Source organism: Micromys minutus (assembly GCF_963924665.1).
Source record: "Micromys minutus genome assembly, chromosome: 7".
NCBI lineage: Eukaryota > Metazoa > Chordata > Mammalia > Rodentia > Muridae > Micromys > Micromys minutus.
Genome location: NC_137976.1, coordinates 44,180,873 through 44,205,853, shown reverse-complemented (window position 1 = coordinate 44,205,853; position 24,981 = coordinate 44,180,873). Strand labels below are relative to the sequence as shown.

Here is a 24,981-nt window from a genome sequence, read left to right as displayed (position 1 = left end):
TGTTATATTGCTTCATGCCTTTCATTGGTTGCATTTATATTTTTATTTATATCAGCTTCCAACCAGAGGACTATACAACCTCCTAGGGTAAGTTCAAGCTTATTAAATGAATTAAGGCCCATTGATTGGTAAATTAGAATGAGGCATTGGTGTTTGGAACGTCAGACTGTCTTGTTCTCTGCTTAATGTGATATCAAATTAAGACAATGCTGCAGTCATTTCAGGGCCTGTGCTTGAATAGATCTGATTGTGTCATGAGACTTACCTTGAGGCATTTGAGTACCGATGAGATAAAGGCACCCCTGTAAGATTGTACTCCCTTTATATATCCAGAATCTATGAGGGGAATACAGTTATCTTTTCTATCAGAAAAGAGCTGATGCCAGTATGTCTCCCCATCTGTTGAATGTGTATGATGTGAGTTCATAGAGTGACAGTTTCAAGGATGCCATTAAGAAGGTGAAATTTGTGTAACATTGACTTTACAATAAAGTAAAGTCTGTGAGGTATATGTTGTTGAGAGGTTCCATTCCAAATAATGACCAACCTACCATTTTATCAGTATTTTTCTTTCCTAAATATTTCATTGTATTTGAATACCTTCATAAAGTCTTTGGGAAAATTGTAAGAAAAAGATCAAATTCAGGAAGAAATATATGAGAAAGAAATTACCATATACACTCACCATGGTGACAGGCCTAGGAGTTTCTTACATGAAATTAAGGTCTGAAGGGGTCTATATTGTACTGCGGTTTCTGTAATAGTGACTGACAATAAGTCAGGCAGCCTCTAAGGACACACCCAAAAGGTGGGCTTGGGCAGAGTGTGTTAATTCACCTCTGCCTTCTATTCTGGGAAGAGAGGTGCTAGGGCTGTTAGCCACGGTGCATCTTAGAGATAATCTAAGCAATGGACCATTAAATCCTAACAGTTTTCTTGATATTACTGAGTTCAATTTGCATGATCTGAAAATGATTCTGCCTTACTACTATCTCTTATTTAACCGTATTTTCTCTCTGCTACTGCAATTTCATGTTTATACATTAATACTTTTGTAAGGATTATTTGAACTGAGAATAATGGGTGGAGTGGGGAATTATTCACAGATAAAAATACTAAGAGAACAATATGGTTATTATTAAACTATTAACTAGCCTTGGGAAGCTTTGTTTCATTACCTTTTGCTGTTATTTTGCTTTTAAACCATAGGATTCTCTACTTATAATACAGATTCAGTGATAGCGTAAGTTTTAGCATAAAATATATAAAGTAATGTGTATTTTATATAAATGTATTTTAAATATTTTCCAGAAAGCTGTAGAGGAGCCCCTTAACGGTATGTGATTATTATAAAATTAATAATCTTGGTCTATTAGCAGATCATAATATGAACTGGTCCTTCAAAGATATTCAAATACCCATCAATCTCCTGTGAAAAATCTAGTTTGGGAGGTTTGTTTGTTTGCTTGCTTTTTTTGTTCATATGTTCTCTTGCCATGATCTCTTGATTCTGTGACTCCTCGTCAGAAATTGGCAGTATTGCTTTTGTAATGTTCGCACTGTTCCGTGCTAAACTGAGTGACATTTGGGCAAGGGGACCATTGGGCCTTTTTATACTGGACAAGATGAAATGTTGCACCCTCAGTAAAGAAGCATCTCTGTGGCTTCTGATTTTTAATTTGTCAATTTTAGAAGGGGGGAAAAGCAGGCTGCCACTATGGAGTGATACCAAAACATGTCATTTACTGCCTGTGTAAATCTAGATCTGTGTTCCCCAGCAGTTCTGATTGCTTTTGTGGATGCTGTGGGTGTGAGCCATAGAAATTGCTTTGCAATGAGTGATAGTCTCAAATGAGTCTAGCTGTCTAGTGAAGGGATACTTGGCACTGTGCTGTTGCATATATGTTTATTTTGAGATTATTTCTAAATGTGAAATCTTACTAACTTGCCTTCTGACTAATTGCCTGCTTGTTACTAATCCTCAGCATTTAAAGAGTCAAAAGGGATGATGAATGATGGTAAGTATGACGTTTACATGTGAATGTGCACTGGCTGATGCATGCCTAGTTAAAGTTTAAAGCTCACCTGTGATTGTGCACTGGTTGACACATGGACATTTACAAAGAAAGCAAAAAAATTTTGAAATTACAGACTTTTAAAAAAAAATGACAGAAACACTGTCAGTTGTGAATGTCCAAGTTTCTCCATTTTTACTCCTTAGATCTAGTTTGGTATTCTGTTCTTTCTCTGACCTGTGACAGTGTCATTTTTCTTTCGGTAAAGAGCAGAACTCCTAGGGCCTCGTGAACAGGGACCTCTAGTTCCTCAGCAGAGCAGTTTCTGCATCTGGTACATGTTTCAGATCATGCTCCTGCTAATCGGATGCTTAACATGCCTTGCATAAGATGTGCAGATAGCCTGCCACACGTTCGTCTCACCTTAACAGTTTCTTTTATACACGTGGAGAGATTTTGTTCCATGTCACACTGGGGATGATGTATCTACTTTTCCATGCAGGAACTTAGTCCCAACCATGTGGGAAAGGATTAAAGAGAAAGAGACTTCTTACTCACCCCAACTTTGCCCTCTTCTCTGAACTCCAGATCAACAGCAAAACAGTTTTCTGAATATGACCTACACATGTACTTGTTAATTCTTCCTAGTGGAGTCTGTGATTTTCCACCTTAAAATATTCATTAACTTTAATATGCTATGATTCTCCAGCCCCATTGGCATTCAACTCCATTTGTACTTTTATTCTATTTTCAAAAACATCTTGATGCCATCAGTACTTGGAAGTGATCCTTTCTCACGTAGGCTTTGCTTTAGATTGTACCGCTAAAGTCTGTGACCTGCCCATTCACCTCCGTAACAGAGAAGTGCAGGTAACAGAGCAGACCTTCTTCCCTAGAGCACAATTAACTTCTGTATAAGATTAAAAACACTTCGATCATGTGTTGGCTGAGCTATATTTAAAACAGGCTTTGGCTTAACGGGAAGTCCAGAATGGTCCCATGGTTACAGGCTTTTGTCGTAGCTTTTAAATGTGTGTTTTGCTACACAAGCTGCTGCGACCTAAAAATATTGTTTATAGTGGGAACAAATGTAAACCATGCCAGAATTCCCGGCATGGTTTTATCATGTTTACCCTCTGTGTCTTGTTTTTCAACTACTGTGTTCTTTCCTTCTACCTACTGTGGTGTCAGCTTTCTGTAAGCGGATAAAAATAAATAAATACATACATAAACTCTTCTCCATTTGCAGAAAACCAATGTGAAAACCCTCAGGGCCTCTTTGTTCATTTTCTTTAAAATGTGACTTTTTTTTTAAGTCACTGTTTCAGGAGATGCCATAAAGAACTATTACTTCGTTTTTTTTCATGTTTATGTAGCGTATGAGGTCCGTGATGACCTTAAAAACGCCCCGATTTTGTCCACATTTAGCTTGGTTTTTAAATGTTTGTTAATGGGCTTCTTCTGATGTCCACACTGGACTCATGACGTGCATGTCACCCTGAGCAAAGTTCTTGGTGCCTTCCCAAAAACTTCCTCTTCACCTGTGCCAGACCACAAGTCTCTTTCACTCATATTAACCGAGTGCAGTAAATCTAAAGCGAACACGATAGAATATTATTCTGGGATCAATAACTTCTGCCTTGAAAAATCAACATCTCTTGCATTTTGTTGAGCTTACTCAGCAAACCAAGGTTATCCGTCTGCGTTGATTTTATTTTCCCGAGTCATTGGCATTTTACTTAGCAAACTGAAAAGGCTAATGATGTGCCTGATTTCTGTCTGTGACCTTTACAGATACATTTTCGTTATTTTTGATATAATATCCCTGATACAGTTTCAAGTTTTAGAAGCAGTTCATGTCTTAATACATAGGCAGTAGGCGCGGGTAGTGACCAACCGTCGATGTTTCTGTTTTCCAGAGTAAGTGACCGGCAGGGACCGACGGACTGAAGGAATACAGTTGTCTAAGCACCATGGCCTTCGTGACTCACAGCTGGAAGGAACTGACAACAGTAACTGACTTTCATCTCTGAAAAAAAAAGTCATCGAACCATAAAAAATTATCTCAGTTAAGTTTATATTCAAAGCAGCTGTAATTTACGTAATAAAAAAAATACGATGTGCTGTGTAACCAATTGAAATCCATTTTTTTAATATTGTTTCTACTCAACTAGGGGCAAAAAGTTTCAGGGGCAACTTCCAAGAATGATGCTTGTTAGGTCCTTGAGTCTCTGAACACTGAGTTTATATCGAGTCCCAGCCAAACTCGCCGAGCACTAACCCGAGGGTTAGTTACCCAGAGATACCTATGGAAAACAGAGGTATCCAGCAAGCCTTAGTAAACTCAGGTTCCCAGCAGCTTTGCCACTTACGCTGCTAGCTGAACAGTAGAAAGATCAATGTGGTTGGGCAAATCCCGTGTGGCCCCTCTGTGTTGTGATATTGATGGCCCTAGTGTCTTCATTCTTGGGGGTTACCATCCTTCACACACACCCCCTTTGACAGACAGTGCACCCAAGTTGCGAATCCCTTTTTTGTTATAGATGTGGTTTTCCTTTTCGCGCACAGCCCTTTGCTCCCTGTCCCGTCCTGCTACTCTTTGCGTTACAAGATCCAGTACCTTTTCTCCTCTTTAAACACGGTCCTGTGACACAGAAGTGTCAGTTGCAGAAAGGAGCCAGACTTATTCTCAAAGCACTGTGCTCAGACTCTTCAGGAAAACAAAAATAGCTATGGTTGTAACATATGTATTCCAGACCTCTGGTTTAAAGACAAAAAAAAAAAAAAAAAGAAAAGAAAAATCTACAGTGTTTCTTCCCATGTTTTCTGATTGGAGGCATGACAAAGCAAGACTGAAATCTGAACTATGCGTCTCCTGCATGGCAACATGTGTCCCCGTCAGGCCCTCGAAAGGCCCAGGGAGGGGGTTTTACGCCTGTTGTCTCTTTGTTGCATGCTGAACACTCATTGCCTTCCTCCTGTATCCTTCCTCCTCCTCCTCCTCTTCCCCTAAGTTTGAAAAGTAAAACAAAATGACCACATTCCCTCCCCAGTTAGAAGCAAACCAACGTCCTGACAGTTGTGACCGCATGGAGTACTTTTAGCTTATTAGCACTTGTTTTTACCTCGTTTGTGGGCGTGTTTGTATGTGCACATGTATAAAGTAGGCACATGCATCTTCTGTACGGACAAAAGCAAGACATCTGCAGAAGAGCAGATGCCAACTTTGTGCTTTTAGTGAATACATTTTAAAAACAACAAAGGTCCTTATTGGGTGGAATTATATCTGATGAAAATATTTGAGCTCTTTAAAACTTTAAAACTAGGTAATGTGCCAAGCTTTTATGACTGCTCACCAGTGCCCTCTGAAAAACACCAGTAATTTTTCCTGTTTGTGTAATAAAGACGTTCATATTGTATTTGCATTACTAATAGTTATTTCTTCTCAGTCCACTGAATGTTTCCATGTGCCTCTTCGTATGCCAAACTTTTGTCATCTTTCATGTGGGGACCAAATGGTTTGTCTGTGGCAAACCTAAACTCATGACCTGTTGAGGCCTCTCAGAAAACTGATCACAGTACCATGATAGTGCTTCTCAAAGAAAATTAGATTTCCTCCCTGGTTTTGTAGGTGTCAAAAATATTAGTTCAGTGAGGGGGAGCTGAACACCTTTATACACATCTGATGGCTCCTGATGCTTTTAGTTCTTCTGAAAATATTTTTCTGCTCTGCTCATATTGCTGGTTCAACTTCAACTCAGTGTTGATGGAGAGAGATAAAAAAGCAGATGGACTTGGAACAGTTTGAGCTTTTCCTGTTCTCTATCAGGAAAGTCAGGTGTGAAAACCTTTATAGTCAAATTTTTTTTATGAACCAAGGCTGTACCTTTCATACGTACTCAATGCCCCTCTGCTGGGGATTCAGTCTTGGGTCTTAACCAGCTGCCATGTTCTCTTTGCTGCCGACCACTTGAGGCACAAGTGCCCTAGACAGTCCCATCGGTGGTAACCAGGGAAACACCGGACAAATTATGCTCCTCATAACCAGCTTCTCTGTCCGAAGGACGGCAGCCGCAAGAATCCTCCTGCCAGGGCATCATTGGGTCAGTTCACCCTTTTTAAACCCGCCCCGCAGTGGCCCCCAGTTCTCGTCCCATCAGATTTAAATTGCTAACAGGATGGCGGGCATCTGTTTGTCCCATGCAGTGCTTTTCTCTCCCTGATTCCAGTTTCCACTCGCGTATCCTCTCTTGGGTTTTTATTTATTGTCTGCTCTCCGTTTATACAGCAGTAGAGAGCAGTGCCATTTGTCTTTCTAACTGCTGTGCTCAGCCCTCCTCCCTCACAGCTGTCTCTTAGGGTCACCCCCATCCATCTGGGGGCCTCTTTCATCTCTCACTCACCCTTCCTGGTGCTTCGTGGGTCTCTGCTTAGCTCTGTGGGTTTTTTGTTTGTTTGTTTTTTGTCTTATTCTTCTCACAGGACTATAAGATTCCTTTCACAGCAAAAGCGCCGCCTCCCTTCTCTGCCCTGCGTGCCCTGCGCACTTCAGATGTGCAGTGCTGAAGTTTGATGGCAAAACTTGCCTACACTTTAATTTTTCTTTTTAATGGGGTGAGCGAGAGTTGTCTTTTTTTTTTTCTCTCTCTTTCTGTCTCTTGACAAATTTTACATGCTCTGAAAATTATAAAAGGTGCCAGTTCACCTGAAACTGCTAGTCTGGCCTGTTTAAATCGTTGAGAATTATCTGATTAAAAGTCACGGGGCTGTATCATAATAGGCTTTCTTTCGGGATGTTGTAGTCGGTAGAATGACCAAATCGTACTTGGGTCTCTAAAGCTCGAAAGGTGATGTATTCACTCTGTTATTATTGCATTAGTAAGAGTTCAGCTGTATATCACTGTCTAGGTTTATCTTGTCTTACAATGGGTATTCAAACATGGCCGCCAGAGGATGTGTGTAAATATAAACGCCTGTATTTGAGAACTGGAGGGAAAAAATGTCTGGCAACCCTTTGCCTTTTTTACTGTAATTAATTGACAGTTTATTTAGGGACGAGAGTTTTCAAATATCTCTTAACTGCCACAATCCACTTGGGGGGGGTTCTTGTTTGGCCATCTTTGATGGCTAACATTGATTATCCAAGTTAACTTTAAAGAGATGAGCAGTAGCCAAGAAATTGTCCTGCCTTTAACTTTGACTGCCCTTAATTATGACTGTTTAATGCTGAATTTTTCATAAATCTAGTGTTTGAAAGGAAAGAAAAAGGATTTTGAACAAGCATGTCTGTAAGACAGCATTGGTGGGCTCTTCAGTGTTGTAATCGTGGATGAAAGAGGGAAACACTTTTTATTTTTATTAAACAGAACATTATTTACAGAAAGCCATTGTTGAGAATTAGTTCCCACATCATATAAATATACATTAACCATTCTAAATTGTAAGAGAACTCCAGTGTTGCTATGTGCAAGGAACTCTCCCCGGGAGCCTTTTTGCATAGCAATTAAAGGTATGCTATTTGTCAGTAGCCTGTTTTTTTTTTTTTTTTTTTTTTTTTTTTTTTTTTTTTTTTTTTTTTTTTGCAGTGATTTAAAGACCAAAGTTGTTTTACAGCTGTGTTACCCTTAAAGGTTTTTTTTTTTTTTATGTATTAAATCAATTTATCACTGTTTGAAGCTTTGAATACCTGCAATCTTTGCCAAGATACTTTTTTTATTTAAAAAAAATAACTGTGTAAATATTACCCTGTAATATTATATATACTTAATAAAACATTTTAAGCTATTTTGTTGGGTTATTTCTGTTGCTGTGACGACCAACCACAAACACAATTCTGAGAAATTTTGTTTTCTAATATATTTGTTCTAGTCTTCAAAATCCTATGTAATGGAGTGGGTGATTCTCAAAAAGAAGTTTTACTTAATAGTTTAAGTATATTCAATATATGACTCACAGAATTTTAATTAGAAGTTTGAAACAGAGGCAGTGTCTGTTATAGGTAACTTTTCATAATTTTTTTCCCACAGTAGAGAACATCACAAGAAAACAGAGGTTCTGGGTTTTAGTCCTGACAATACTGCTCCCTAGCTAAAGACCCTGGCAAAGCACTTGAGGCTCTGAAGGGTGATGTTAGCCTCTGCCCAAACTAAAACGGATGGTTCTCCATTTTAATTTGTCCTTGATTAAGCTACTTGACTGCAGTTAAAGAAAACTCAGATCTAAGGTGTAGGGGCGTGTAGATCTTTTAGTCAACGTGATCTGAAAATCTAGCTGTTACAGCTGGGGTCTGGCCTCTGAGCTAGTCAAGGAGTTGGAGTGCTGTCCTGCCGGCTTCCATCTTTTCTCTCCATGGACCCTGCCTTCCCTGTTCCAGTTGACACTACAGGGCCTTAAACAGAAAGCTGACAGGGAGGTCTGTGTTATTCACATGTCTCACTGCTGTAATTCAATCGCTTGACAGAAGCAGTTTAAGGAAGAAAGGGGCTAATTTTGGCTCATAGTTTGAGGCTTACAGTCCCTCAGGGTAGAGAAGTCTTGGTGCCATGGTCTTAAGCTTTTGTTTTCCTCCTTATACTCAATCCAGCACTTAGGGTGGGTTTTCTCATCCCCACCCAATCTAGATGGTTTCTCAGAGACATGGCCAGAGGTTTGTCTACATGATGGTGTTAGAGTTTGCCAAACTGGTGTTACTAAGGATAGCAGTACACTGTCTCTGAGTCACTGAGGCAAGCATTTCTTGCTCTGACTTGTCCAGACTCGCCTCTACTTTCAGCCTGGAACAGGGATTGTTTTCTGTATCGCCGGTACATTAACGCAGCTGGGAGTTGAACAGAGGGCAAAGTCTTGAAGCAGAACTGGGTAGTTACCAGACAACTGAAGTCATTAGATTTGAGAAACAGGCTCCCAGCCAGTGTCACATTCCTTCAGGTCCTTCTTCCAAGTCTACATTACATGTGTGATTGTCAACCATTTCAATGGAAAGCAATATTTGGCAGCAGAGTACCATCCTGTTCCCTACATCATAGGCAATTTAATTTTTATGCACTTAGGAGGACTTTGACTCACAGCAGGAGTATCTAATGGAATTCAGAGAGCATTTAATGGCCTGCCTCCTGCACTGAAAGCTACTTGGTGTAGCACAGAACTGTACTCAACTTGATTAGAACTCCCACCGAGGTATAGGCTTCAAGTGGAACTGGGTTCCATTTTGTGTGGCACCTTTCCATGGTAAGGTCCCAGGTTTGACAACTTTACAAAACAATGGATTAGGGTAATGCCTGAAGTTGCCCATTTACCAGTGTTTGCCTTATGGGAGCTCACACCGTAGACTGTTTGTAAACTTTAGGTTCAGGTAACTCACCCACCACAGCAGAGGGGAGTGAAGTATTTAACACTAAGGTACAAATAATCGGGCTGCTTATCTAATGTTGAAGACAGCCCTATAGACCTTATAGAAATGATCAGAACTCTGGTTATGAATCGGTTGTGGACATATTTAGTTATTGGAGAAGGTAACAACCCTTCTGCTTTGTAGTCGCCAGATGCAGAATACCAAATATCTTTATCTAATTTGGGTGATGGTATGTATTTCTCAGATTTGGAGATCAATATTCTGCAAATGTGAAAACTGCAGTGTAGTGTCAGTCTTGGTGACAGCATGCTAATTTTGCAGTTTTTGCACTACTGCGTGTAATTGCTCTCTGGACGGATGGTGAACACAATAGCAGCATGGTAATAGGTTTTCTGAGTGCCTCTACTTAAAACAAGCGTACATATTGGCTCACAGGCCCTTCTCCCAAACACCATGCATGTGCGCATGAATGTACACTTATACACACATGCACACATTTTGTTCTTTAATACAGAATCTCACCATCAAACTTGCTATGTAAACCAGGATGACCTCAACCTTCATGATCTTCCTGATTTAGCCTCCCAAGGGGTAGAATTGAGTACTCGAACCCAGCTAAGTACTGTAGATTTCTTTTGAATTGTCATAGGTACCAGAGAAATCTCTTCAGGTTAACATGACAACCTAGACAATACCAGGCTTTCTAAATAGAGCATAAGAGAACTCATATATTTCTAGAGCAGCTGGTCAGTCCACAAACCTTTGGTCTCCCAACACCTCTCTGTGGGAATAGCTACCCTATCACCTTAAATGACAGTCCTGTGTGGGTTGGCCTCTAACCTCCTAGACAGCTCTTTTCTAGGACAGCTTCTTATACTCTCCAGGGAGTTCCACCCCCAGCTCAATTGGGGAATTTTAGAAGGTGTTGTTCATAAGCCTCCCATTTGCAGGTCAACAGAACATGTATTTGGTTACCTGAGGAAACCTTTTCTCACTCCAGGGTTATTAAGTGATCTTCTCACAGATGTATGGGCTGGATGTGTATGGTGTGTGTGTCTGTATGTTTGCATGTGTGTGTGTGTGTACACACACACACATACACACATATACACACACACATATACACACACATATATACACACACATATGCACACACACATATATGTATATATACATTCTTTTTTTAATTTTTTGTTTCTTTTTTATTGTTTATTTTATTTATTTACATTCCAAATGGTCTCCCCTTTACAACTTCCCACCCCATCCCTCCTCCCCTTTGCCTCTAAGAAGGTGCTACCCACCTATCTATCTATTCTGACTCACCTCTCTCACATCCCCCATATGTTTATAATTTTATTCACCCATAGAGAACAAAATTGATGTTGCCGTGTTTTAACATCATTCTCCATAAATCAGGTAACACTGACTGGTTTGAGGAACTCTATAGAAAATCTAAAATGTTGTAATATCAATATAGACTTTCTATTGCACCTGGGCCATCCAGGTATGCCTTTTAAGTTTACATTTTTTTCTAGTAAATCAAGATATTACCATGGCTCAAATATTTATATTACCTCTGGTAGGGAAACCTTAGGGGAAGTACCAAGCTTTTTTAGAAAACAATGCTGAAAAGTAGAAATTTTCTTTCTTTAATATGACATGTATAGATCTAATTTGAAAGGATAGAATAAAGCAGAATATTATCTCATTTATATTGAAAAGAATCTTCCCAAAGCTACTTCTCGAAAATTATGAACTATGTTTTTGTGATGATATTGAAACCTTCCTGGTTGGGATGTAACTACATGGGAAATTTGTTTTAGGGAGGTATTTTGTTAAGAACATTTATTGCTGTATCTAGCTTACCACTTTCAATTAGATGCTAATATTATTTTTTATGCTCTCAATATTTATTATACTCTCACCATTTTATATGTATATATGTTTTTTAACAACTTTATTTTACGTATATATACATTCTTTAGTTTGATAATCATGGATTCAGTACTGCCATGTCTTTTATCATATATGTATTGATCGAAGTGGTTCTAATAGCAACTAAATGTCAGAGAACAGATTATCCTGCATTAGCCATCAGATGCTGATCCAGTGTACTTCCCGTTTATGATGTGAAAAATCCTGGAGTTCAATTCAAGAGCCCCCTGGAATCTAAGTGTGAATATTTTGAAGCATCCAAAAATAATAAATTTGTGCATCTTCACATTTCTGGTCAAAGAAAGCTACAAAACAAACTATAGTTGTATGCTTTAAGCCCATTGATAGTGTGGCATTTAGTTGCCTAAAAGAATTGTGCATTGAAATTATACAGTTTTTTTTCTCCACTTTCATGTTTTTTAAAACCACATATTTAAAAATTTGAATATTTTTGTGATTATGCGCCCTGGAAAAATGTTAAATATGTATTTACATTCTTTGAGAGAAACATCTGACTAAGGGATTTGATAGGAATTGTTGACCACATCCTATCCTTAGGTTTCTGGATACAATTAATTTTCTTTCTTGTGTGAATATACTAATTAGGGTTACTATTACTGTGATGAACACAAAATGACCAAGCAACTTGTAGAGGAAAAGGTTTATTTAGATTAGTTTCCTCTGCAGTTTATCATCAAAGGAAGTCAGGATAGGAACTCAAGCAGGGAAAGAACCTGGAGGCAGAAACTGATGCAGAGGCCATGGAGGGGTGCTGCTTACTGGCTCGCTCCTCAAGGCTTACTTAGCCGGTTTTCTTATAAAACCCAAGACCACCATGTTGGGATGACCCACAAATCCTGAATTTACTAGCTATGAAAAGTGTATTCTCAACTGTCAATTGGCTAATAGGATATGTAAATGTGTGTTGCTTCCTCATCTGCCCCCAAAGAAAGGCAAGCTGCCCTCAGGAAGGTCATGTAGTTTCCAGTGCCAACTGGATGAGTAAGGAGTGTAGCTTTTCCCTAATAAAAAGCTGGCAGCTGGAGCTGGGGCAGAAGGACCAGCAGAAAGACCAACCGACCAGGCAGAGAGACAGAAGGAATAACAGAACGGGAGGCAGAGTTATGAGAATCACATGGAGGGACACAATGGCAGAGAAGTCTGGGTTATGTTAGAAGTTATCTGAGACCGCCCACGCAAACAGGCCAACAGCCTTCTACTATACATATGTCTCCACAGAAAAAGCCCTGCCATATCATAAGCCCAAGATGACCCCACCCACAATGGGCTGCCCCCCCCACCAATTACTGGTTAAGAAAATGCCTTATAGCTGGAATTTCTGGAGGTATTTTCTTAACTGAGGTTTCCTCCTTTCCAGTGACTTTGGTTTGTGTTAAGTTGACATAAACTAACCAGCACAAGCGAACTCAGTAGAGAAAGCAGAAAGACCAACCGGGGTTCTCATAAGCATTTAATCCTGGTAACAAGGTCTGAGAACATCGGCTTCCTGGGCTGGAGAGTCCCCAGGGAAGCTGCTCATCTGTCTTCCTGTGTCTTCATGAGGTCTGGGGTGCCACGCCCGAGGAGCCACTCATGGTTTCTTTGTGTGAATCCCTCTAGTTCTTCAAAGGACAGGAAAGTGACCTCCCAAGATTATAGTCACACTGGAGATGGGGAGGTGGGTATGGAGACAGCAGGTCAGTGCCAGGCAGACATCTCTATGCCAGGTCTTCTCCAGTTCTGATCCGTGCAACTGAGACATGAAGGCTGGTAGATTAATTTATGATGAACAATTGTTCTTCCTGCTTCCCCTGAGAAACAAAGCTGCCACAATTTCACTCTCTGTGGAAAATAAATTTGTTTTGTGATAAAATACAGACAGGATTCCTGAATTCACACTTTCTAGAGCCATAGATGCTGTCTCGACCAATCTACCTTGGTCCTCCTGGGCACTGTAATTCTTCCAGCTGGAGACTAAAAAGAAGGGATGGCCTCTGTAGGCAGAAAGGGAGAGATCAGCATGTGTCTTTCAGAAGAATCAATGAGGGAACAGATGATTTTTTTAAAAAGCTATTGCTGAGTATAAGTTACTTATCATTTCAAAGGATCTTTTAAAAAATGAAACCTTTGTAAGCAGTAGTAAGGGAATGTAGAACTCCCTGTGGTGATGTTTAGAGTCCTGTCAGCTTTTTAAATCTTATTATTAGCCTGAGAGTGAAGAAGAGAAAGACCTGGCCAAGTGTCAGATGGAAAAACAGTAATAGCCATGGTGGTGCTCAGAAACCCAGTCATTAGTGATCATTAGTGATGTAAAAGATGGTTTGTCGTATTTATACACGCCCTTGGAAGCAGTTTCTTTATCTCCGGAAGAGGGATGCTTCCTAAGCTCCTACCTTCTGAGCATCTCATGGGAGACGTTGCTATGTGGGTGGGACAGTGCACATGGTGAGGAGTCCAGGAACTTGTTGCTCACCAGCTGTGTCACCTTGCACGGTTAACATCTTCAAGTCTCTTCATTGTACAAATGAAGACTGAGTGTGAGATTCTGTGAGGAGCGGTATGGTTGTCACAGCGCCAGGCTCAGTGAGTGGAAGGGATTCCCTCCTTTACCTCTTGCTCATTGGCCAGGGCAGAATCTAGAAATGAGCATGCATATACTGACGTCTGTATTGTCATATTCTGTTGCTGCCAAAGAACCAAATAGACTGAAGCATATACAACCTGCGTGGCTAAACTTAAACACCACTCTCAGCCACAATATTCTGGTTAGTGAAAGCAGACAGGAAGTGACATCGGGGAGCTGGTTATTCTTATACTTGAATGCAGAGAGGTGAGAAGAGGCGTCCTGTAGCACGTGGAGGGCTCTCCGGGTTCCATCCCCGCCAGCAGTACTCAATGTAATTTACTCCCTCATGCCAGTGACTGATTCTCAAGACTTCTGAAAAATATGTTAAGAGCAGACTCTCCAATCATGCTAGACAGAATGTGATTAAGAACACAGAGCTGTCTTAGCCTAATAACCAGCAGAAAGCAAATCAAAGTATATGGGAGTAGGGCTACATATTGAAGAAATTGAGCCTCATTAATACTACTTCACAAATGCAAGCATTTCTGGATGAAAGTTTTGCTGAGGCTTGGGTCCTACTTCTATGACCAGGAATGGTGCCCACTTCAAGTAGGACTAAAGCATCCTTCAAACGCAGCAGAGAAACTCTTTTTGAGATGATGCCTGACAGGACCAGAGTACACGTGCCGTATGGCTTTCTGTTAAACTCATGGCTTACAGCACCATATCCTCACCGTCCTTTGAGAACAGGCTGAAGTGTTCTGTGTTAGTGTTTAGCTCCCAACTCCCAGTTTGGACAGGGTTTTATGAAGAGTCAGTAGCTCATGGTACACTAAGAGATGCTTTGTGGGGTTTTCATTGCTTGTTTTTGGTTTTGGGTTTGTTGTTGTTGTTGTTGTTGTTTGTTTGTTTGTTTTTGGCTTGGTATGTTTGTTTGGTGGTGGTGGAGTGGTTGGCTTTGTGTGAGTGTATGTGTGTGTGTGTGTGTGTGTGTGTGTGTGTGTGTGTGTTGCTTTGCTTTTGCTTGAAGATTGTAAATGCAGTCACTTTTCTAGGCTCCTCCTGTAGCCTGTCATCTATCTGTCCCTAAGGAACAGAAAGGGTTGCAGAGAGCCAATCACAGGACGATAATCATATCAAGGGCAGCCAGTTGTTTACTCCATTGTACAGTAGAACATTACAGTCCTAATGCACCAGATGAAAGAAGTGGTACACATAGTCTCCTCTCAGGCCTTCCTCCAAACCCATCACTCACTCCTTTCCTTAGAAATGCAAGTGCACTATGAGTCATGGCTTTATCACAGAATTCACAGAGAGAGGGATGGGCCTGTCAGTGACAACTATAAAATCATTTGTTCTACCATACAATAAACAATAAATGACTAACTGCATTCCAGCAATATTAACAGGAATGTTATACAGGGAGCCAGAAGTCAATGACATTAATGGAAATTAAGCAATATCTCACTGGAATTAGTAAATAAATGTCTATCTATATGCATAATTAAAAGTGAGTGAATCATGTTATACTTCTTACTGAGCTTCTTAAATCAAGACAGTCTAATGTTAAATGAGAGAAATCAACTCAGGACATCCTGACATCTGCATTTAATCAAGAATTCTGCATCTCAGGCTCTTTAAAATGGGCGGTTGTGCAGCTAGACTCTCCTACGAATTTCCTTTGCCTTTCAATGTTCAGGGTTGTAGATCTCCATTCTGGATACGAACACCCAGAACAGGTACTGTAGAGCTATTTGTGGAATGAGGAGGTGGCTCAGTCGGGGAAGTGCTCACTGTGCAGCCACGAGGGCCTGAGTTTTAGCCCCAGCAGCCACATAAAAGCTGGGTGTGATAGGAGGCACCTGGAACCCTAGCACTCTGGGGGACAGGCCAATCCTTGGAGCTCCATGACAAGCCAGTCTTGCAAACTGGTGGATTCTGGGTCTCAGTGAGATATTCCCTCAAAACCAATAATGTAGAGTGCCACAGAGGAAGACAGACTTAGCCTTCCAGCTACACATATACATAGTCACACACACATGCACATCATATACATACACATACATAAACATAAACATACATATACATCATATACATGCACATCATATACATACACATACATACACATACACATTCATACACATCATATACATGCACATCATATACATACACATACATACACATCATATACATGCACATCATATACATACACATACATATACATCATATACATGCACATCATATATATACATATACATATATATACATACACATCATATACATACACATCATATACATATATCATATGCATTATCTACATCTACATTTACATCCTATACAAATAATATACATATATACATATAATATGATTATCATATATATAAACATATATACACAGGCACATGCACATATCAACACTGACCCCAAAAGAAGTAAAAAAGAGCTATTGGCTCTGAACTTCTCAGTCTGTGGCTCTTGATATATTCTTCATGAAAATAACACAACAAAACAAACAAAAACAAAAGACACCATTTTGAGCCAAGAGAAACAAAACTGCAGCTAAATCCATTAGTATGTTCCTTCTCTGCCAATAGGCACACCAGAGGAACACTCTGTTTAAAAAAAATACTGTTTTTCTTTCTTTGATTTTGTCTAGTCTTTCAATAATCTCAGCATCATAGTACACATTAGAGGGCATGCATGGGGTTTTGTCAAATCACCTTACTTTAATTCACTTTCTAGGTTGTTTTCTCCCTGTCTCTCTTATGAACTTAAGCACCCAGGGTGATACCTGAGCTGATCTGTGCTAACTGTAGTGGAGAGAAGGGAGCAGGAGGTAGGATGAGGTGGGTGGGAAACCATCTTTAGAAGGCTTAGGAACACAAGAGGAGCAAGACTGGGAGTTAGAGGTGACTCCACTTAGCCTTGGAGAGTCTCACCATTCCATATTCGTCTCTTCTCACTTTTCAGGAATATTTTCTGGATCTATAAATAGACAGGTGAGTAAGACAGTGTGACAAATGCCACAAAATCCCAGGGAGAAAGATGGGACGATACATAAATCAGTGTCATTTCTTATGTCAGTCTTAATTGCATCGGCTTCACTCCTGTCTCCCTCATCCCACACATCCCTCTCCTCCATGGATGGAAAGGTACCACTTAGTGACTCCTTCTCCCTGGAAATGACATTATCAGCAATCGTGCCCTGTGTCGGATACAACGCAACGGACTGAAAATACAGGCAGAGTCAGAGCTCTTCCAAGACAGAACGTAAAATTTAGTGGGTTTCATACCTTCTGCCTACAACGAGCCCCTCATTTTTTACATCTGAAGAGAAAAGGAAATAAAGGTATAACCCTTTTCCCCCTTTTGTAGCTGTGCTTTAGGTTTTATAAGATGTGGTTATGGCAAAACCAAAATATGAACAAAGCCTAGAAAATTCTTGAGCAAACACAACTAGGCCTTGAAAATAACTTTGCTCTTGGTTAGACTGCACAAAGAAGCAGCAATTCGTTTGGGTAATTGTTAATCATCTCTTGGCAGTGCCAGATGGATGCAAACTTGGCCTCACCCAGTCAATAGCAGCTGACATAGGACCATTATGATTAGGGTATTTCCCAGGGCAACGTAGAAAAGTGAATCTTGGATTCAGTCAATCAAATGCTTTCTTTGTTCTGCTTCCATTTTTTTCTCTTGTAAATTCTTGCCTCTGATAATGTATCAGAACACTAAATCTCTGTTAGTCTGGCATTCCCCAGTTCACAAACTGCCTCCTATTCAAAGGAACTCTGAGGTTTTCTCGCACCTCACGTCATTCATTTACATACAAAAGTACCTAATGAGAGGCTGAAGAACTCAATGAATTTTACTCATTTTACTTTTTATATTTCCCTTTATTTTATGTGTCTGAGTGTATTTGCACCAGGTGCATGTTTGATGCCCTCAGATGGTAAAGCAGGAAAACTTGGAAAGGGGATAGCATTTGAAATGTAAATACATAAAATATCCAATAAGAAAAGCGGGGGGGGGGGGGGGGTGTGGAGAAGCCAAAAGAGGACATCAGCTCTTGTGGAACTGAAATTCCAGATGCTTCTGAGTCCAGCATGTGGGTGCTGAGAAACAAACCCAGGTCCTCTGTAAGAAAAACAAAAAAACATTTCAGTGCCGAACCAGCTCTCTAGCTTCTCCCATTTCTTAATTATGCTAAGGGTACTGTTGGATACAAGCTGACCTTTTTAATATTAAGAAAAGGATGAGCTATTCAGTGCTAAACAGCAGCCGACAGTGCAGAAGTCACAGAACTAGCACAAGATCAAGGGCAGCTTTGGTGGCTGGATCCTTCACCAGCAGTGAGCCAAGGGCCTAGCCAAACCCAAGAACCCAAAGGTCTCCAGGCTTCGAAAAGGATGAAGAAGCCTTGAAAAGGGGAACCCACACAACCCAGATTCCCGACAGTGGCTTCCTTACTCCAAATGATAGTCACTTTGTGAGGACTGGTAGACACACTTAACCATGCCCAGGCCAAGCCCTCAGCTCTCATAGACATCAAAGGCACATATTGCTTGCAAGAGAAAATCAGAAACAGATTTTCTTTTTGGATAAATGAAAAAGGAAACAGTTCTCTCAAAAATCTGTTTAGCAGCGCTCGCTCTCCCACCCCCCAACACACACATACCACGTCCTGTTCACCTCAGATCTTCCCCTGGTCTTAATGCAGTTCCCCTAACTTCAGCTCTAAAGTCCACTCATTTATTCTGCTTGAATTCTGGTTAAACTCCAGGGGAGGCTGGGCGACCTTGAATGCCTACAGTACACACAGCCAGTGTCTCAGCTCATCATTGGGAGCTGGTGAGCTGCCAGCACACACACAAACACACACACACACACACACACACACACACACACATCTTCCTACATCCCAGCTTATTTCTGTGCAGCATGAGGGGCTGGTCCAGAGGCTGCTTTCTTGTCTCCTCCTACCCTGCTCACCAGGCACTGCTGCCCTGTGCTCAGCACTCCAGGCCCACGTGCATGTCTTTACTTTGACCCCAAGGAGAGGTCACAGGTAACTTACAGAAGAAGCAAGGGTCCCAGTTCCCACCTCAGGGAGTTCCCACCTCAGGTATTACAGAGATACCAAAAAGGAAAGCTGAGGAAGAAAAATTGATATCACTTCCACCCAGCCTGCTTTAGACCAGAGGCAACCCCTAAGGAAACCAGGCCTAAGTAAAATTCAAAGGCTTGCCTTCCTGATCATGTAGGAGCAGCTTAAGGGGGCCCAGGGTACCTTCAGAAAAGTGTAGCAAAGGCCTTTTAACATTCAGAGAGCTGTGTGCAAGATGGTTTGATTGTTTTGTTTTTTTTTTTTAAGGATTTGAAATTAAAAAAACAAAACAACAGAGATCCTACATTTTAAAAAAATTCTAATTTCCAGCTTCTAAGGAAGGAAGGAAGGAAGGAAGGAAGGAAGGAAGGAAGGAAGGAAGGAAGGAAAGAAAGAACAGAAGATATAGGAGAAGGGGGAAGGAGGAGGAGGAGGAACAGGAGGAGGAGGAGACAGCCATCCGGGGAACAGAGAGCACCTGGGGTTGCACAGCCTAGGCCCTTTGCTAGACAGGAGGATCTTGGTTCTCACAGCTCCTTCCACCGTAGCTATCTGAGCATGTATTTCAGTGCTGTGCCTATTGTTCACAGAAGTATTTCTCTGTGCCTCAATCTACAGAATTTGAGAAAACAAAACACACACCCACAGGGGCTTTCCCAGCAAGCAGAAAAAGTATCTTTTTGGAAGCAAGAAATAATGTTAATGCTTTCTGCACAAGCCCCTAGCACCCCAGGCTCATTTGCATTACCTACTTGGATCTTACTGGTTTTGTTGCCTCTCTCTGGGAAAGCCATGGAGTGGAAATGAGCAGACGGCCTGCAAGTGTTCTGCCAAACCCCTCCTCATCAATGCCCTCCTCCTCCTCCTCCTCCTCCTCCTCCTCCTCCTCCTCCTCCACACCCACTCTTTCCTCCTCCAGTCATGGTGAGATTACTTTAGTACTCCTGGCAGAGTTCTATGGTCTTCACCCCTAGCTAGTTTCCTTGCCTGTAGCAAACTTAGCAAATCTTCTCCATCAGTCTTCAAAGGGGGTAGGATTTGGGAAGCTAACCTTTAGCTTGTTTGCCTGGAATGTTAAGAGGATGAATTTCTATTTCTGTCTCTTCCACTCTTCATAGGCATTAGGAAATACAGGCTCAGAGGGCAAACAACTTGCCCAAAGGGTGGAAATGGAACATCTTGTAGTTGCTTCATTTCCTGAGGACAAGGACATCCTCCCTTGGTCCTCTTCCCTCTTCTTCCAGGATGCCTGCAATATGCATACTAGCCCTCCAGTTCTAAGGCTAGCCCTCTAGTTCTAAGGCTAGCCCTCTAGTTCTAAGCCCACTAGCTCTTCCCAACCTCCCCTTGCCACGCCATCTAGCAGGTGGCACAGCAGAGAGAAAAGCCAGGTGCCTGCAGCCTCTGCCAATATAGCCTGTTCATCAAATCCAGGTCCTGAAGTCCTGAGGAGATCACCAGCTGCTTAGGAACAAGGACAATTAGAAGCTGCCTCCCTTTTCTGCGTCTGGCTCCACGGTGCTTCCTGGATCCCAGCAGAAAGGCCTAGGGAAGAAAATGAATACATGTTCTAGAGCTGCAGGAGGAGATAGACCCATTTACTAAGGCCTGAATATATGACACATGGAGGATATACAGTAGCCCCTTCCACTGTCATCGGAGGTCTCACCTTCCATGATTTCCGTTTCAAAATGCTACATGGGAAACTCCAGAAACAACAACAACAACAACAACAACAACAAACCACCAAGGCTTGAATTGAAATTACACACTATTCTGAGTAGCACAATGAAATCTTGCAACATGCTACCCATAATATGAACTACTCCTTTGTTCAGGGTTTCAAATATATTTGAGTTGTCACATTAAGTGCTATGGTACTGCATATCTTGTTCAATTAATCTTTACATGGGTGGTCTTGTTTATGTATTATTTCCCCTCTCCTGATTCTCTCATGTAAGCATTGCACCACATCATTACAAAAGGTGTGACTACTGTATAGGATATTTAAAGATAATAACTGCATGCTTTTATTATAGCAGTTTTCATAGTTGGTCTATTATTATTTATGAGTCTCTTACTATGCATAGTTTATAAATTTTATCATAGGTATGTTTCAATAAAACATCTATGATTTTTTTTTACTATCTGTGATTTAGGAATAAGAAGGTGATAGTGTGTAAGCATCCTCAGAAAGGCAAAAACCCACAAATTGCTATTAGTAGGAATAAGTACAGGCCAAGCCTTAGATTCTGAGATTCTCCTCATCAGTCACTGTCACTGGGTCTACTCAATGAGTGGCTACTGTGTGGCAGGTTCTTAGACAAATGCAGCACCCCTGCCATCCTTATCTATGACTGACTACTGTGTGGCAGGTTCTTACTTAGACAATTGCAGCACCCCTACCATCCCTGTCTATGAGTCACTACGGTGTTTCAGGTTCTTAGACAAATGCAGCATTCCAACCACCTATGACCACACTGGTCACAGAGATGATTCTTTGCTGTGTGTGAATCACATCAGGAGAAAACCCTGAGGAAGTCCCAAGGCTTCTGTGCCTATAGCCTTTAAGTAAGGGTGGAAACAGCCTATTATCAACTGAATGTTTGTGTTCCTCCTCCAAATTCAGACTGAAAGTATAACCACCACTGTGATGATGTTGGGCACATGGTCTTTGGGATAGATAATTAGATTGGGTTCATAAGGGTAAGGCCTTTCTGACAGCTGTAAGGTAGAGGGAATAGCCAGACACAAGAGCTGCTGTACCCGTGTTTTCCCAACATCCAGAGCTATGAGAAATAACTGTTCTTCAGCTCGTTACAGGACACTGATGCCACACACCAAGTTAACCTGTGACCCATGGGCATTTTTTGGTTATGAACTCACCAAATCATAGCTCTATAGAATGACCAATAATCAAAAGTGTCCTTCAGAAATTTGGGGCAAAACTTCTTTCCAGAATGCAGATTGATGGACACTTGCTTCATGTTCTAGGAAGTAGTTAGTAAGAACTACTTAAGCTTCTAAGAACTCCTAGCACTTTCTTAAACACTTTGGAATTGTAATCATTCCTTTAAATCCCACAACACTATGTGGAAGGTTCTTTTGACACATTTTATCCATGAGACACACAAGTTTTGGAGAAATGTTATCTGCTGTCACCCTGTTGATAGCAGACACTGGAAGGTTTCAGAGCTCTATTCTGTTCCCCACAGTGCCAAGAAAGGTTGCTTTTCAGACCATTGAATCTGTTGGCTTTTGGGTAGCAGTTTATACCAGCTGGAAATATGGTTCCTACAGCTGTCTTCCTGAAGAACAAACCAGAGTGACTTCCTGCAGCCATATCTTCCAGATGACTGACAGACCTGGTGGCAGTAAGACCAGATTGACCTATTTCAGCTTGACGGCTACATTTTGACATATTTAAAATTTAATACATAAGCAGTGAATTTTACTATAGAAACAAACAGAGGAAAACAGAGTCACCATTCTTTCTTGGTTCTAAGATACATAGTATGGATAATCTAACCCCCCCCCTCTCTCTCTCTATATATATATATATATATACAAGAAGTTATGAATCTTTCAAGTCAGGAGAATTAAAAAGCTGTAATTAAAATAATTGTATATCCCAAAGATCAATGGCATCTTATAAAGAAAAACTGAAGCAGTATCTGTCCAAAACATCAATACCTAGTATGCAATATGATTTCAAAGTATGCTTTTTAGAAGAACAAATACCTCTGTAAAATAGACACTGAAGTTTTTCATTAGGAAAACTGTCAAGCAGGTTCTGATGAATTGAATAGATGCTTTCTGCAACTCCATGATTTTCACCACATGGGATATCATGTCTCCTGTCCCCTACCCACAGCTTCTCTGCCCCAAAAAAAGTGTGAGGCAAATTTCCTCTGTCGGGGCAGCTCATCAGTAAATGTTTGGTGCTATATCTATTAAAAGACAATAAACACTATTAAAAATATTACAGCATTAACACACCACCCTAAAGTCATCACAGTTCCTTCAAATTAATATTAATAAGTTCTCCAATAGCATCATTGAAGTATTTTCATTTCTGCTTTTCTTTTATTAACAACCTTTACTCTTTTTTCACCTTTGTAGTTATCTTTCTCAAGATCCAAATAGGTCCCATGTTGTTTCCCCTGTTTATTGTTGCTAAGGAAGCTGAGTGAGAGCCCCACACGGGGGCTTCACTTCAGGGATGGGCTCTGTAGAACATCACTTCATTTGTGTCCTCTTTCTCTCACAGTTTCTTTACATGGGTATCGGCTGCTGTAAGGACCTATGTTCCCAATTTTGTTTTTTCAGTGTCTGTAAGGCGGTATGTGATGCCTGGTTGTCTCTAGTTATTATCAGCTAGTGATGATGGTTTAGCTTTCAGCATAATCAGCACCTTTGATATCACTGTCCCACATTCTAAAACCATGGTTCCCCCACAAAAAGAATCCTTAAAAATGGTGAGTCTGAGATACTAGCTGTGCCTTCTGTTCATCATCCGGTGCCTTCTATTACGAGGAAGAATAACACTTTCTGTTCACCCCTCGGTGTGTTCTGCAGTGACTTAAACATGGTGGCCCCACAGAACCACACCTAAACTAAATAGCACTCACCATACCAACCTTTGTTTCAGCTAACCGGAAAGGAATGGGCAGTAGAGACTGCAAGAATTTTATTACAAAACCGGTACTCTCAGTTCTGAGTGTGTAAGACAAACACCCAAACCCATGAAACGAAAGAGCAGCATAGGACTGCAAGGCACTCCCATTCAGCAGTGGTCCAGGGGGCTGTCACTTATGAAGCACATTATCTCCCAGGGTTCCATTATTTTTAGCATGATGAAGGAGCTGTGGCACGAAAGCACCAGGCTCTTCCAGAAGTTTCTTCTGCCCTGCACAATCTACTTCTGCGTACACTTCAAGAGACTCCGTACATACCCCATAGTTTACTAAGTACATCCCATTTGGTGTATGAAAACCCAAACATTCCATGTACATGTATAGCAGATAGTGTAACTGCTTCTTCTTGGCATTCAGGGAGAGAGGCATGTCTGTGGGTAGATATGGAAACCTCAGCAGGGTCAGAGGCAACTCTAGAAGCCAGTTCCATGAGTGTGTCTCTGAACGTCTTCATCCTTTTGTCTGTACCCATTATTTCCTCTTAATTATAAACTGGTTTCATCACATTCGGTTCATCTAGTTCTGCAGGAGATACAGTAGGGGTGTGCACACATGTGGCAGGGGTGGTCTAATGTTTTCTGCACCGCTAGTTAGTTTTCATTCTGTAGATGCAAACTGTAAGTGTGTACTCGGATGTATGTAAGGGAGCATGGTTAGGTAGGAGCACACACTTTTTTTTTGCTACTTGGGTTATCATTACTGATAGATGTGACATGTTCTGGCAATTTCTTTTCTGTTCTACTTCTTTGCACAAAAAACTAAAATGAAAATGCTGGTTATGACCCACTAAATGTATTTTAAAACGCACAGGTGGGTCACAACTTTCATCTTGAAAGGCACATCCTACAGTGAAGGCAGAGACTGGAGACATAAAAGCAATGTTCTTGGGTACCAGACAGATTCCAGCTGCAAGTTATTCTCCTAGAAAGAAATGAGCGTCGTGCACTATGGGCGGGGTCAGAAACTGGAACAGCACTGTATTTCCCAGATGACAGGACACCCCTGTGTGAACCAGGTGATCAGAGAAGCCCTTTGTATATAATTTGTGATCGGGTGAATCTGGGAAGTAAATTAAAACCCCGTGGACATCCATCAAGAAGAGAGAAGCCCACTGGTCCATTGCAATCTGTCTGAACCCTGTCTTTCCTATTGTGGCCTTGATGGATCTGCACTTCCAAACAATAACTGTTCATCACACCAACCCAGTTCTATTTGTCTGGCTCAGCAGAGCACACAGTGCTCTCTGAAGCCACTAAGGGAAGGAAATATTTCCTCCCACACTCCTGTATGATGAATTTTCCACTTCTACATAA

At 41.0% G+C, this 24,981-nt stretch overlaps 1 protein-coding gene across 9 annotated transcripts in view; it reads left to right on the top strand.

The window, feature by feature from the left end:
- Positions 1-7,541, top strand: part of CD47 (CD47 molecule) — a 57,081-nt gene extending 49,540 nt beyond the window's left edge. For 3 of the 9 annotated variants that reach the window (XR_013975075.1, XM_080918788.1, XM_080918795.1), the window contains 3 exons: positions 56-87; positions 1,312-1,336; positions 3,935-7,541. Coding sequence is in view for 5 of the 9 variants with exons in the window: in XM_080918788.1 (XP_080774914.1) it covers positions 56-87; positions 1,312-1,336; positions 3,935-3,939 (62 nt within the window). In the remaining 4 variants the exon portion in view is untranslated. The remainder of the gene's footprint in view (positions 1-55; positions 88-1,311; positions 1,337-3,934) is intronic. The other 6 variants (XM_080918793.1, XM_080918790.1, XM_080918789.1 and 3 more) reach the window with 3 other exon arrangements.
- Positions 7,542-24,981: the final 17,440 nt, after the last annotated feature.